The 14125-nt window shown below is 45.5% G+C and overlaps 1 protein-coding gene across 1 annotated transcript; it reads left to right on the top strand.

Annotated features, from left to right (window-relative positions):
* Positions 1–3929: 3929 nt before the first annotated feature.
* PSMD6 (proteasome 26S subunit, non-ATPase 6) lies at positions 3930–10355 on the top strand. The gene is made up of 8 exons (XM_017826838.1): positions 3930–4167; positions 5339–5544; positions 6082–6227; positions 6895–7114; positions 7220–7328; positions 8465–8633; positions 9827–9904; positions 10040–10355. The coding sequence occupies exons 1-8, from the start codon at positions 4023–4025 to the stop codon at positions 10134–10136; spliced, it is 1170 nt and encodes a 389-aa protein (XP_017682327.1). The 5' UTR covers positions 3930–4022; the 3' UTR covers positions 10137–10355.
* Positions 10356–14125: the final 3770 nt, after the last annotated feature.

Below are 14125 nucleotides of genomic sequence, written 5' to 3'. Positions count from 1 at the left end.
TGAGCCTGCAGCTCACAGCGTGATGGCTGTGCACAAAGAGCGCTTCGTTACAGCACGGACACACCAAACAGCTCCAGGACCCTCCACGCCTTCCATGTCTGGAATTAAAGTCACTCAGAAGCAGTCCTGGGTTCTGCTGCAGATCCTGAATTGCTGGCAGAGGCCAGGGTGGTCCCTGTTTCTGAAGCCCAGGAGAGTCAGGTAGGGCCCCAGGACCTCCTTGGAGAAGAAAGCAGAGCACTCTGTGACCTGCTGCTGGAAAGTACCACACACCCTGAGGTGATGGGAGCTTTTCCCTTTGTGGGTTAGGAGAGAGGAGCCCCCACACCCAGTGGGGCTGGATGAGCAGAGGGATAGGTGACAGATGCAGACCCTGGCTCCAAGGATGGCTCTTAGAAGCAAAACACTGTCATAAGCAGGTATGTTACACATCCCTGCCAACAGCAAGTCAGTGTCTGGCTGGACACAGGGGCCTGGACACCAGGCAGTGTCTGGGGAGGGGAACAGGGCAGGTTTCGAGTGGTCTGTCCCAGCTGTGCCCCTGCAGAAGGCTGGAGGTTTCCCAAACTTTCCGTTTGCTGAGTGATAACAGGGCTTCACTTGGCACACTGAGCGGTAAAAACAGCCCAGCAAAGCAAACACCCAGAAGGTAGAGACGCTGCGCAGTTACTGCTCTGAAACACTGGCACCTTGTGGCAGCTCGGCCCCAGGCACACACGCTGCAGCCGACTGTCCCGCTGGACATGGGGTGACCTGGGCACGGCTCCAAGGACCAGGACACAACCAGAGCAACCCCATGCAGGCTCACAGAAAGCCACCTTGCTCTGGGCAGCATTTAGTAACAGCTGTTTCTGGGGAAGGAGGGGGTCTGAAAATCCGTATTTGCATTTCCAGCCCTGTTTGTGGCCTCCCATGGCTGCAAAAATGATAATGAGGAGGGTGGAATTACTTGGGTTGCCCATGCTCACCTGTAATTGTCTGGGGCACTGACCACACAAGATATGTCCACCAAGGAACTGCAAGGAACCTGCAAACGAACTGCTCCTTGTGCATGAGCAGCACCGGGGAAGCGCAGGGTCTGCACCGTCCTCCACAGTGCCCTGGTACAGGGACCCCTCGGCCACGGGGAGGAAAATCAACGTGTCTGTCTCTCTCAGAGAGCTACAATACCCCTTGGTTTAACAAGGGGATGGCAGAGCTCCTCTCCCTGTGAGAGGAGTGCAGCCATCAGCTGCACAACGGGCTACTGGCCTGTCAGCAGCAAATACCACTGTATTTTGCTGTTTTTAAGCCTGACTGCACAGCTAAAGGGGCTGACAAACCTGCTCTCCTCCAAAATCACCATCAGTCAGAGGAGACCTCCTTGGGTGCCCTGACTGCCACCAGAGCCACCCCTGGGACTGGTGCGAGCAGGAAGGTGGACAGGATTTGTGCTCTGCGGGTGCAGAGCCATAGGGGAGTTCTGAGGAGCACCTGCCAGCTGCAAAAGGGGCTGGCTCCTACGTCCAGCTGGTTAACAAGTGAGTATTATGCCATGTAAACAACCTGCAGGATATCCATACTGTTACTCTTCAAAGAAGAGCATCATTAGAGTTACTGGGAGCCACCACAGGGCTCCTCGCAGCACCAATGCATCTTGCAGGGAAGGAAACAATCATTTGAGGTCCATTTTGGGGAAATTATTTTTTTTAAATTATTGTTCGGATCCTTTTTGTAAGATCCTTTTCTAAGATTGCATGAGAATTATGGTCACCGTAAGGCCTTACTCTTCGTATAAATATTTGAGATATAAATATTCTCTCTTAATTTTCTTTCACGTTTAGCTGTTAACATGCATGTAGCTGGACCCTTTTTCTCTCTGTTATTGCTGGAATATACGTAAATATGAAAACGTGGGCAAATATTTACAGACAATAAATGCGGGGGCGGAGTGGGTTAATTAACTCGTGTTTCTTATGGTTACAAACCAAAACATGACATTTCAGCAATAACTAAACCCAAGAAAATTAAAACTGAGCTCCCTTACTCTTGTCACACCTAGCAACTTATTTTGGGGCCAATTAAAAAGTGGCAAATCCAGAAATGGGAGGTTGAAGAATTTTTTTTCTCCCACAGTACATAATGAATCTGTGGCTTTTACTGCCACAATGAGCTGAGGATGCCAAAACCCAGTGGTGTTGACAGGGTGTGGGTGTTTCTATGGACAGTAAGAATGGCCAGAGGTATAATGGCTGTGAAAAATGCAAATTTTGGAAGAGGGCAGACCTCCAGCTATAGCTGCAAACCAATATTTATTAGGGATTAGGGAAAGCGCTGCAGTGACAGCCAGGTTATCTGCTTACAAGGGAACTGCACATACTTTCCACCTTTCACCCAGTGCTGGAGGGACCGGCTGCAATAATTGGACATTAAAACTGTTTCAATTTTTTTTCTTCAGTTTTTGTAAGCTAGTCCCATCTCAGCTGCTCACACAAGTAACACTCACCCATGTGTGCAGTGCCTGAGCGTTTGGAACATCAGCCTTACTTAGCAGAAAAAAACCCAACCATCCCTTTCTTCCCAAACAAGGCATGCTAAGAATAAACAGCATTCCACAGCTCCGGAGCACACTGCCCAAGGAATAGAGCTGGGGACAAGATTCAAAAGAAAAATATGCAAGAGGCCTAAAAGTGTCTGTCATAAATAAAACTAATTAATAGGTCTCTGAGCAAATGCAAAGGCTAACAGGCAAATAACATAAACACTGCTGCAAAAGATCTACTGCCGTTCTCTGCAAAGCATCAAAGCCATTCCTCATTGCACAATCAATGCAAAAGCAATTTCAAGTCAAAAAAAAGAGTCAGAAGACAAAGGAAAAAACTGCTTCTAAAAAAAACAAAGGAGCTGCCAGACTTAAAACACAGTTTCTCCTTTATTTTATTCTAGATTACTAGAACTACAAGCCAATGACTTAAATGAAGGGAAAAAATCGGAATCAATGCAAAAAATACCGACACGTATCAAAAACACAGCAGGCAACTGTTCCTTCCAGTAAACTTCTAAATAATTCACACCCAAGATACAGAAGCCAATCTTAGGAACACACAGTGCCAAAACAGTCGAGGGAACAGTTTCTTTTGTCACCCAGATGCAAAACACAACACCAAAATAGACGCACCAGCCAAAAGAGTTGCATTTAAACCAAAATTCCAGCAAATAAAACCAAAACGTGCCTGTGCAGCAAGCATGGTCCAGGCTGCACTGCATGGGATCCTGCATCCCACAAGATAGCCCTGGGGACCCAAAAATGCCCTCTGTAGAAACTAAGCACCCCATGTCTGCCCCGCCATCCAGCCGTGTTACACTCCAAAAGCACCAACTGTGTTTTCATCTTGTTGTAAAATTCCAAGGGAAAACAGTGGCTGATACTCCCAATGTTCTAAAAGACAAAAAAAGAGCTTGACTTGGGGTATCACATGGGGCTGAACCTCAACAGCTCTACACGCAGGAACTCGTGAAGACACGAATACACTGTTGCGCCCAAATGTACCATCTACAAAACTTTGCACAGACACTTGGTGGGGGCAGATGACCCGTTGTGTCCCCTTTCATCCTGACCCATTCATCCTGTGATGGTGTGATTTTGTGACTCTGTGATTCTGTGACTGACTGTGATTTTGTGACTCTGTGATTCTGTGACTGACTGTGATTTTGTGACTGTTTTTCTGTGATTCCGACTCTGTGGCTGTGTTTCTGTGACTCCATGGCTCTGTCCCCCCGCGTTCCCGTGACCCCGGCCCTGTTTTTCCCGGCCCTGTTCCTGTGACGGCCCCGCTCTTCTTCAGCGCCCCCTGCCGGCGCTCCCGCCGCCCTCACCCGCGTGGGTCCTCCGGGCCGGCAGGGGGCGCTGCGCGGCGGAACCTCGCGGCCGCTTCCGCCGGTCGCGGCTGAGTCACTGCGCGCGCCGCCCGCCCGGCCCCGAGCCCCGGCCCGTGTCCCGCGTCCCGCGTCCCGCGTCCCGTGTCCCCCGTCCCACCGCCGCGATGCCGCTGGAGAACCTGGAGGAGGAGGGGCTGCCCAAGAACCCCGACCTCCGCATCGCCCAGCTCCGCTTCTTGCTCAGCCTGCGGCCCCGCGCGCCCGACCCCGCCGCGCGCGACGAGCTGATGGCGGCGGTGCAGCTGCACAGTGAGTGTGGGCCGGGGGGTTTGGGGGTCTGTCCCTGCACAGGCATTGCTGCCCAGGGGGTCTGTCCGTCCGTCCGGATCCGACTGTCTGTCTGTCCTGAGGCTGTGTGGCTGTGTCTGGTCACCACCCCGAGGATGTGTGCGGGGGGCGCTGGGTGCGTTGGGCTGTGTGTTTGTGTGTGTGCACATCCCCCAGCAGCCCGTGGTCACTCTGCCCCCGAGACTGTCTCCCCTGAGCGTGGACAGCCCCAGAGCAGGGTGGTGAGGCGGGTGAGGTGGGGCAGGGAGGGTTTGGACATAGGGGTGCGGTGCCCTGTCCCCGGCTCTGACCGCTGTTGTGTCGTGCTGGTATCGTGAGAGTCCTGAGTTGAGCGCCGGGGTCTGCTGTGCTCTCAGTGGGATAAATAGAATCATGGGATATCGTGAGTTGGAAGGCACTCAAAAGGATCATTGAAGTCCAGCTCCTGGCCCTGCACAGCACAGCCCCAACAATCCCACCCTGTGCCTGAGAGTGTTGTCCAAACGTTCCCTGAGCTCTGTCAGGCTTTGGGTTGTGGCCACTGCCCTGGGGAGCCTGTTCAGTGCCCGACCACCCCCTAAGTAAGAACCTTTTTATAGTATCCAACCTAAACCTCCCCTGACACGGCTCCAGGCCATTCCCTCAGGTCCTATCACTGGTCACCACAGAGAAGAGATCAGTGCCTGCCCCTCCTCTTCCCCTTATGAGGAACTTTCAGGCAGCTTTGAGGTCTCCCCTCAGTTTCCTCTTCTCCAGGCTGAACAGTCTAAGTGACCTCAGCCGCTCCTCATACGGCTTCCCTTCAAGGCCTTTCATCATCTCCACGTCCCTCCTTTGGACACTCTCTAACAGCTTAATATCCTTCTTGTATTGTGGTGCTTAAAACTGCCCCCAGGACTTAAGGTGAGGCTGCCCCAGCTCAAAGCAGGGAAAGTGCAAATGGGGGAGGTGTAAAGAGCAGCGATGGAAAAGGGTCAGCAAAAGGAAGTGTGAGGGGCAAAGTCTGCAGAAATGCTGTCTGTGCCATGTCTGGATTTAACAGGTACCTGGTCACAGGAAGGTTGTCGCTGGCACTGATGATGGCATTGTCCTGGAAACATGCACACAGTCACTGCAGCAATTAACAGCAGAGCCCTTCCTGCTTCTCTTTCAGACATGGCTCCGTACTACGAAGCCCTGTGCAAGTCCCTGGAGTGGCAGATGGACACAGATCTGCTGAACAAAATGAAGAAAGCCAATGAGGAGGAGCTGAAACGTCTCGACAACGAGTTAGAGGATGCAGAGAAGATCCTGGGGGAAAGCGAAATCCGGGATGCAATGATGGCCAAAGCTGAGTACCTGTGCAGGATTGGGGATAAGGTTGGTGATGGCACAGGCTTTATGGACTCATATAACACACTAACCCTCTTAGCTGGGCAGGTCCCAGTGAGCGCTGGGGGACTTGCAGTGTCTTTTCTTATTGGCACAGCTCAGGCGTGGATGGCAGATAGGGAAGGGTTTTACTGAAATTTAAATTATCTGGGAAAAAACCCCTAGCCCTTAAAAGAAAACATCTTTTTTTCTTGACAAGGTAAAAAGTTATTTTCCATTTGCAGATATCATTTTTCACTTTCCTTGTGCCTTTAAACTTTTCTAAGCTATTTACATCTTGCAGCTTAATTTCAAGTTACAGAGTAGATTTTCATAGTCCTTAGCTTTAAAATATACACGAGAATCAGCTCTTCTAATGTGATTTAAACTTTGATTCTTTAAGATTATTCAGAATCCATAAAAGTTATGGGAGACTGACAAAGTCACAACTGGCAGGAGGAGACAATATGTGTTCTTACCAGAGGCATTTTGTGAGTGTTGCAGAGGCTTTTAACATTCTTATGGTAGAAAACACTCTTTTGCTAGGAGGGAGCTCTTACTGCGTTCCGCAAGACTTACGACAAAACTGTGGCACTGGGACATCGTCTGGATATCGTGTTCTATCTCCTAAGGATTGGCTTGTTTTATATGGATAACGACCTCATCACACGGAACATTGAAAAGGCAAAAAGGTACTGCCGGGGTTGTCTGAGTGCACTAAAGCATTCTTGAAACAAGCTGTAACAAAAGAAATTGAAGATAAATACCTTTCTGTCCAGAAATGACTGGGACTGGTTGGGAGACAGAATCACAGTGATGGGTGGGTGTTACCTTGTACTTCCTATTCCTGGAGTTTTTTATGAAGGGGAAGAGAAAAGCAAGGTTAATATTTTGTGGCAGCTGTTTCCTAGCAGCTGGCTTCATTTGTATTTGTAGCCCACCCCCTGCTCCCATTTTAAGTGTGACAGCCTGTGCTCCTCTCCTACTTACAGCCACTCCAATTTTGTCTTAATATGATTCTTAAAAAATGGCAACTTGTAACATTTTTTCTATGCTGCAGTTGGACAGCTTTGGTTTTAGCAGGAAAGGCAGTGGAAAACTGTTGCCACAGCTGAGGCTGACAGTAATATTTACCTTTTCCTTTCAGCTTGAACTTGCACTGTGCAAAAGTATCTGGCCTCTCCTGTCCCAAGGAAGATACTTTCCTCCCCAACAGGTGTACAGGGCCTGGGCTGTTTCAACAAGCTGTAACATAAGCCAAGTTATTCTGTCTCTAATGTCATGGTATCAGTTGATTCATACTTGTTTTGTATGACATGACACATTTACATAAGTAAATATTCTTTGTTCTATTTTAAGTCTAATAGAAGAAGGAGGAGACTGGGACAGGAGGAACCGCCTCAAGGTTTACCAGGGCCTTTACTGTGTAGCAATTCGAGACTTCAAACAAGCAGCAGAGCTGTTCCTTGATACAGTTTCGACGTTCACATCCTATGAACTGATGGATTACAAAACGTTTGTAACATACACTGTCTATGTCAGCATGATTGCCTTGGACAGGCCTGACCTTAGGGAGAAGGTAAGGAAAGCAGGTAGAAACACTGGTGCAAACCGACACAGCCTTTCCTTAACCTGTCCATCTCCAGGCTGAAAGTGGTGGTTAAACATGTCTGTTTGCTTTCAGGTTATTAAAGGAGCTGAGATCCTGGAAGCCTTGCACAGTTTGCCAGCTGTACGACAGTATCTCTTCTCCCTTTACGAATGCCGTTATGCAGCCTTTTTCCAGTCACTAGGTGAGGCTGGGTTTTGTCCTACAACACTGTTTCAGGTGTTGCAGTTATTTGTTTCTTCAGTTAGTTGTTTCCACAACTTCAGTGGAGTACCTCCAGTCTAGAACTAGAGCTACATGCAGAAAAAAAACAACCTAGAGATTTTTTTAACAGTGACCTAAAATTTCCTGCTTTGATTTTTCAAACAAATAAAGACAAATTTCACATCCAATGAGCTTTGTGAAAGGTCACATCTGATTAGGTGGAAAAGCATTTTGAAAATGGCTGTGAAACAGTGTCTTACCTGAAGAGCCAGGTCAGGAAAGTTTTGGAAGGTTTTGTCTTCCAAAGAAGTTATGGAACTTGCAGTCTAAAGGCCCAGAAATCTCAACCTGTACAAGATATTACACAGAAAGTTTTCAGTGTTGTTCCTGCTGGCTTTCTGCTCTGGGTCCTGTTTAAAAAGGTGACACCAAAGAAAAGCTTTTCACAAAACTCATCTTCCAGTTCTGAAACTGCTTGTTTTCCTTCTGTGAGATTTAGAACACAAGAAAATAAGATATTTAGAAAGAACCCTTCGTTTTGTGGAACGCAGGGCCTGATGAGACTGAGTTAAAGGACAGCATTTTCCTATTGCTGGCCTTATCCCTAGCTGAGAACTGAAACTGTCCGGAAAAAAAATCACTTCAGTGCCTGGAAATCTTTGTAGCTAATTTAAGAGCTAGTAGCAGAAAGTTAATGTTATTTCCTTACACAGCTTTGGGTAAGAACGTTTCTTTAAGTAGTTACATACCAAGTTCTGCTTGTTTTCCAGCACCACACAGTTCCTGCAAGACAGCAGATTGCAGCTCCTGCTTTCAGCGAGGTGATACCCCTCACCCCTGACAGGAGGATTCTGTGCTGATTAACAGGATCTCATTAGCTCTGCCACAATCTTATTTGCATGTTATTACTGCACCTGGTTCCAGAACTGATATAAATTACACAAATTTACTTTAGCATAGAATCCCTTTCATATCCCGAGGAATGCAAGAATACAATATAGCTACACCCATTACTTATTAACTGGTGCCATGTGTTTTATTGACATAACTGATATTTTGCATTTCTTAGAGATTACTGACTCTTTTTTTTTTCCTTTTTTTTTTTTTTCTTTCCAGCTATTGTAGAGCAAGAGATGAAGAAAGACTGGCTGTTTGCACCTCACTATCGATACTACGTGCGGGAAATGAGAATCCACGCGTACAGCCAGCTCCTGGAGTCTTACCGGTCGTTGACGTTAGGATACATGGCAGAAGCCTTTGGAGTCAGTGTAGAATTCATAGATCAGTAAGTGCTTTGGCTTTTTAAGTTCATAAAGATCTCACTTTATACCTTTTAAATATTTATGGTGATCTCATTACGAATAAAGATCTTTGTTCTACTTTGATTTTAAATATGCCCAGCTATGTTTCTGTGGAAGAGCATGAGAAACTAGTATTTTGTTAATTAATTGGTTCTTATACTGCTATGTTTATTGACCTCTGTGTGCTGTGAAACTTTAGAATTTAGAGGATGACTTAGTTTTCACAGCTGTGCAAAAACTGAGCTGTTGCAACTTGGGGGATCTGCGCATTTTATATACCCTGCCAGTCTCCCTCTCCAGTTTTGCTTGCTTTCTGGTACATGGACAGGATCTGATGTTTTTCACTTAAATCATATGCTGCAGACTAAATTTGTAATTCTTTTCTATAAAACCAACAGATTTAGGTCATGGTAAGTGGTGAGTGAAGTGAGCAACTGACTTTTACTCTATGTACATGAAGCACTTTGTTTCAAATGCCTTCACAAGACTCATTCTTGTTTCAGAGCGGTTTCAGATTTTCTAATATAGAAAACTTACAGGAATATGAAACTGCTTGAAATATTCCAAAATTAATAAGTGTTTCAAGAGAAACCAAATACCCATTCAATTCAAAGGTAAATGTTTAAAGTCATACTAATTCTTATGCTTCCCAGTAATTTATTACAAATTGTAACTTGTCGTAACTGTTGAGCACAGGAATATTTTCTTCTACCATCAGTGCTGTAGATCACCAGTTGATAAAGCAAAATAACAATAAAATAAGCATTTAAAAAAAAGATTTTAAAACTATTTAGAGACTTTTCTAATGAATTGACTGGCACGAAGATATTTACCCCAGGATAAATCAGGTGCACTGCACAACTGCTGCCTTTGATTTGAAGAGTAGTTGATGCTAAGCTGAGTGATAAGTTTCACTGAATCAAGTACAACACTTTGGCCTTTGAAGAAAGTAATAAGAGGTTTTGTGTTCAGATCACTAGAATGATTATTCTTGGGTGCAATGTCTGAGCTTTAATAAGATGAGGATGCATAAGATAAGATACCTTGTGGAAATACATAGGCTGCTGCTTCAGAAATACAGCGTGGTGACACTGCTGTGTTGTAGCAGCAGTTTCAGTGCTGTTAGGTCTACAAGTCCTTAGTGAAACGATCTAACCAACTTTTTTTCTTTATTTAGGGAGCTTTCAAGATTTATTGCAGCTGGGCGATTGCACTGCAAAATAGACAAAGTAAATGAGATTGTAGAAACTAACAGGTATGTAACAATTCCTGGTTTTGACAGCCCAGTTCAATTGTATACCTTTTGATGACATTTACTACAGAAATGTTTAGTGCCTTGATATAAAATACATTCTTCTAACCCCTTTTTTTCCCCCCTCACAATTCCTAGGCCCGATAGCAAGAATTGGCAGTACCAAGAAACCATCAAGAAAGGAGATTTGCTGCTAAACAGAATTCAGAAACTTTCCAGAGTAATTAATATGTAATTTTTTTAATGCAAGGGAATGCAAGATTTAGATGTTTAAAACATTTTGGAAGTAACCTATAAATATATTGTATAACTTGGTATACTGTAGGGAAAAAAATAACTAGCAGGAGAGGTAGTGTTTTTACTTTCCACTTCATTATGTACACACTGTTCTGTTCGGGTGTACGGAACCCAGTTCATTTATTAAATGTATTATACCATTGGTGATCTCTTGTAATATACTTTGTTCCTTTCCTTGCCTGTTTATACAGTGTTCAGTATTGAATAGCAAAGCAGGGTCACGACCTGTGAACAGAGAGAACTCATGGCCATTTTATGCTTGCTTTTTTAGGACTTTTGTACTGGAATCAGAGGTGAAAAGAATCAGTTGCATAATAGTAAAGTAGCCAAAAATCTTAGTGAAGATTGTGGACTGTCCAGACTGGACAGACTCTTGCAATAAGGGGGTTACACTTTAAGGGAGAAGGAATAAGGATACAAGTGGTTGGGGTGAAGAAATAATATAACCACAGAAACTATATGGACTAAAACTTTGGGAACATCTTTAACTGAAGTAGCCTTTCCCTTAAAACTACAGGAAGTCAGCACATGAGCAAAGCATTACATTTGTAATTCCTGCCTGGGTTAGGTTTGCAGAGGTCAGAGTGATGGCAGGAGCTGTGGAAGTGACCACTGCAGTGTGACACAACTGATCAAGTACTGCAGGGGTTACGATTTCTTCCTTCACAGCTGCTGAGGAATGAATGTCTCACATAGGCTGCTGTCAGGCTGATGACACATGGTTTCTGGCCGTAGGCAGCAGCTATTTACCCTGCTGGCCTGCCTGGAGGGTTTTTTCCCCTCCTCCCAAAGACAGTCTGTGACTGAGCTCTGTGAGCTGTTTGATGCGGCTGCACTTGGCAACAGAACCCATTTACTGCCAGTATTCACTGCAGCTCCAGTGCTTGAAGTAACCCCAACAGGTAGATGTACACAAAGAAGAGTCCCAACATTTGGAAGCTGCTGTGCCACAGACAGGACAGTGAAATTTCCCCTGCCCACTTGTCTCCTGTCTTTGAATTGCTGCTGCCTTCTCGAGGTTGGACCCCTCAGTGCTGAGGGGCTGTTACTGTTCTCTGATGAACTGTTCTGAAAACCAAAATATGACCTCACGATTTTTGGGTTTCTTTTACTACTTACTGGAAGCTGTTTTGGTTGTTCCCCATCCAAGAAGCAGATACTTAAAGGTTTAAGTTTTGAACAGTACTGCATAGAAGAAAATTCTGATCTTTCTTCAGAATAGTGAGAGTAATAAATGAGAACTCTACAATTCACCAGGTGGTCAGCTAATGAGTCTCTGTTTTGTGTGTTCCCACACATACCACTTCCTATAAAGTTTTAATTGATATAACCCAGTATTCAGACTTTTCAAAGCTGCATTAATGTCTTTTGTTTTTGTGGATCTGTTCCATACCTGATAAGTAGAGCCAGCTAGGGAGCCTTTAATCAGGCTGACTTTTGGGAACATCTTTTCCACCTTCCATATGTGCAGATGTGAAGCCTATTAGAAGACCATACTGTCTGAACGTCTTCATTGAATTGAGGGATTTAATTTCTGGTGCACAGATAAATTTTCCTTTCCAGCATGTTTCTACTTGAACTGGCCTTAACTAACTATATCCAAGCTTCCATTAAGTTTATGTACTATCATGTATTTTTTTAACTGTAAGTTGAAGAGAATAGAAACCCACTCAAGAAAACTAAGCTAACGGGCTTCATGCATTCCAGAGAAATCTTGCTGTTCTCTTAGTGTGGGTAAGAGCAACAGAAAACAGAAATGCCTACTCTGTGAGGAAAATAAAAGTATTTATTTTATCTTAACCATCATTATCATCGTGTTGGAGCCAAGCATTTCAGAATCTGGTTTCTCTGCTCAGTGTTCCAAACAGAAGTGCACAATCCTACCAGAGCAAAGACCCCATTTAAAGATCCCGACTTGCCTTGCTCATTTCCTGATCTCAGCCTACATCCTGCGAAGGAGGATCCAAGGAGAGCCCACAGAACTTCTTGCCAAACCCTTTTGGGCCAAAGCCTGGCAGCAGAGAGTCATAGCAATTTTACCTGAGCAATGTGAAGGCTTTGTGCAGCAGTTCAGCCTCTCAGCCATTCCAAATAGTGGTGGAATAAAATTCTGGACAGTTGCAGGGAAAGGCAACACCTAAAGCTCACAGCTGGAGGCACAAAGCTTAGCCAGAGCAGCTGTTTGCTCTCCTGAAAAAAAGAAAAAGCATCTGATACACAGTTTGTCCAAAGAGTAGGAATGCTGAGGGGTCCAGGGTGGTCAGGCTTTATCAAGGACATAATTATGTCTATTCTGTTGTTTTTAACTGCCTACTTCCATTTCCCTGTCAAATCAGAAGCATTAGAACTTCTGCTTCCTTTAAGACCTGAAGTAATTTCAAGTTACTTTTTACTGTCCCATGGTCATGTTAGTTTTACCTTTGGTTAATCTGATCTCATGATTTCCCTTTATTTAACTCTGATTGTGAGCAGCACTCCAGACATAGCCGTTTGTGCCTCGCTCTTGACACCTTTCCGTGGATTTATAGTCCGCATACCAAAGTTGTACATTCTCTCTCGTAATTTAAGCTTGTGCAGTTTCTTGAGCTAATGCCATTCTCCGATTTCGCTTTGCAAGGCTGACTTCACCCTCGCAACAAAGTAGCCAGAACCAGACACAGATTTCAAGCCACAGCCACAACACTGAGACACTTCCACCTCACTCTGCAGTGCATTCCCTGCCGTTAGTGGGTGGGAATGCAGGCGGGAAGGGCAGGAGATGGGGTGTTGTAGGGTTTGTTAGCAAAGCTCTGCTATGAAGTTGTTGAAATCGAGTTTGTGTGCAAATGTTCTCTGGCTCACCTGTCTCTGCTGACCTGCCAACAGCTCCGTTGCTTCTCTCACTGAACACTGGGCTCCAGAGCTCAGGGTCCAACCTTGCAGACAAGAGACAAGGCACTTGCTTTAGCAAAAAGTCACCTCTTATGTATGGGAAGGGACTCTGGTAAAGGGAGCTCAACAGCAAAATGGAGGACAAAAAACTTCAGCACTGTCAGAGAGCACCGAACCCAAGCAGCAACACACTGTCTCTACTGATGGTACTTCTGTACCAGTTTGGCCACAGATACCAGCCTTTTCTCCTGGGCTTGGACAAAGCTTTCTGACTGCACTTTGCAGGCCAGTTTTCCTCCTTTTCAATAAAGTTTGAATCCAGGTTAGTTTGAACAACTTCTCTAAAGGTTTTCGAGATTCCCCTGAAGTTTGTTGGGTCAGAAAAAGACCCAAGCGTATGCCACTTTTCCATGACAAAGCTCCCATGCTGCTTGTTAGGAACAAATCCAGCAGCTAACACAGCTCTGAGCCAAAGCACTGAGAAACATCCAGTCAAATTAAAAAGTCCCATGCTGGATCCTACAAGCCACGTGTGTTTGATTATGTGTTGCAGCAGAACGTGATAATAATGAACCAACAGGAATTTGCATTTAAATAAAGCCAATGGCAAGGCCTTGTGGTGGTTGTTTTGGTAATGGCACAAACAGCGGCGCCCACAGAGCGCTCCAGCCTCCAAAGGCAGCGGGTGCCGGCGCCGTTTGCCGTGTGCAGCGAGGGCACCAGGCCAACTTCACACCCACCCTGCATCCAGAGCTGCTGGGGCAGGACCAGGGCTCAGGAGAGTTTCTGCCAGAGGCAGGTTGTAGCCTTTAAGCCCAACAGACACCTTCAGCTTCCCAGGACACATCACCAGCTTTGAATGTTAAATGTAAAGGGCATCGACAAGATGCACAACCCACCCCCCCAAAGGGAACCTCTGACACTGGGATTTCATTGCATGCACTGTCAGTCTCCTAAATCAGCAAATAACTCTTCCCAAATATAAACTCAAGTATTTTCCTGTAAGACAATCACTGATGGGAAGAAACTGCTTTCTGCCCAGGCCAGGGATGTCTG

Source organism: Lepidothrix coronata, unplaced genomic scaffold (assembly GCF_001604755.1).
Source record: "Lepidothrix coronata isolate B3197 unplaced genomic scaffold, Lepidothrix_coronata-1.0 Scaffold131, whole genome shotgun sequence".
NCBI lineage: Eukaryota > Metazoa > Chordata > Aves > Passeriformes > Pipridae > Lepidothrix > Lepidothrix coronata.
The sequence above is the reverse complement of the archived record's forward strand: the minus strand, read 5'-3'. Positions and strand labels throughout refer to the sequence as shown.

What these genes read in the sequence shown, in the direction of transcription:
- PSMD6 (XM_017826838.1), top strand. Translation starts at nt 4,023, where the DNA reads ATGCCGCTGGAGAACCTGGAGGAGGAGGGGCTGCCCAAGAACCCCGAC. An exon ending in GGCCTGACCTTAGGGAGAAG is followed by an intron (nt 7,115 to 7,219) that starts GTAAGGAAAGCA and finishes GTTTGCTTTCAG; the next exon opens with GTTATTAAAGGAGCTGAGAT. An exon ending in AGTGTAGAATTCATAGATCA is followed by an intron (nt 8,634 to 9,826) that starts GTAAGTGCTTTG and finishes TTCTTTATTTAG; the next exon opens with GGAGCTTTCAAGATTTATTG.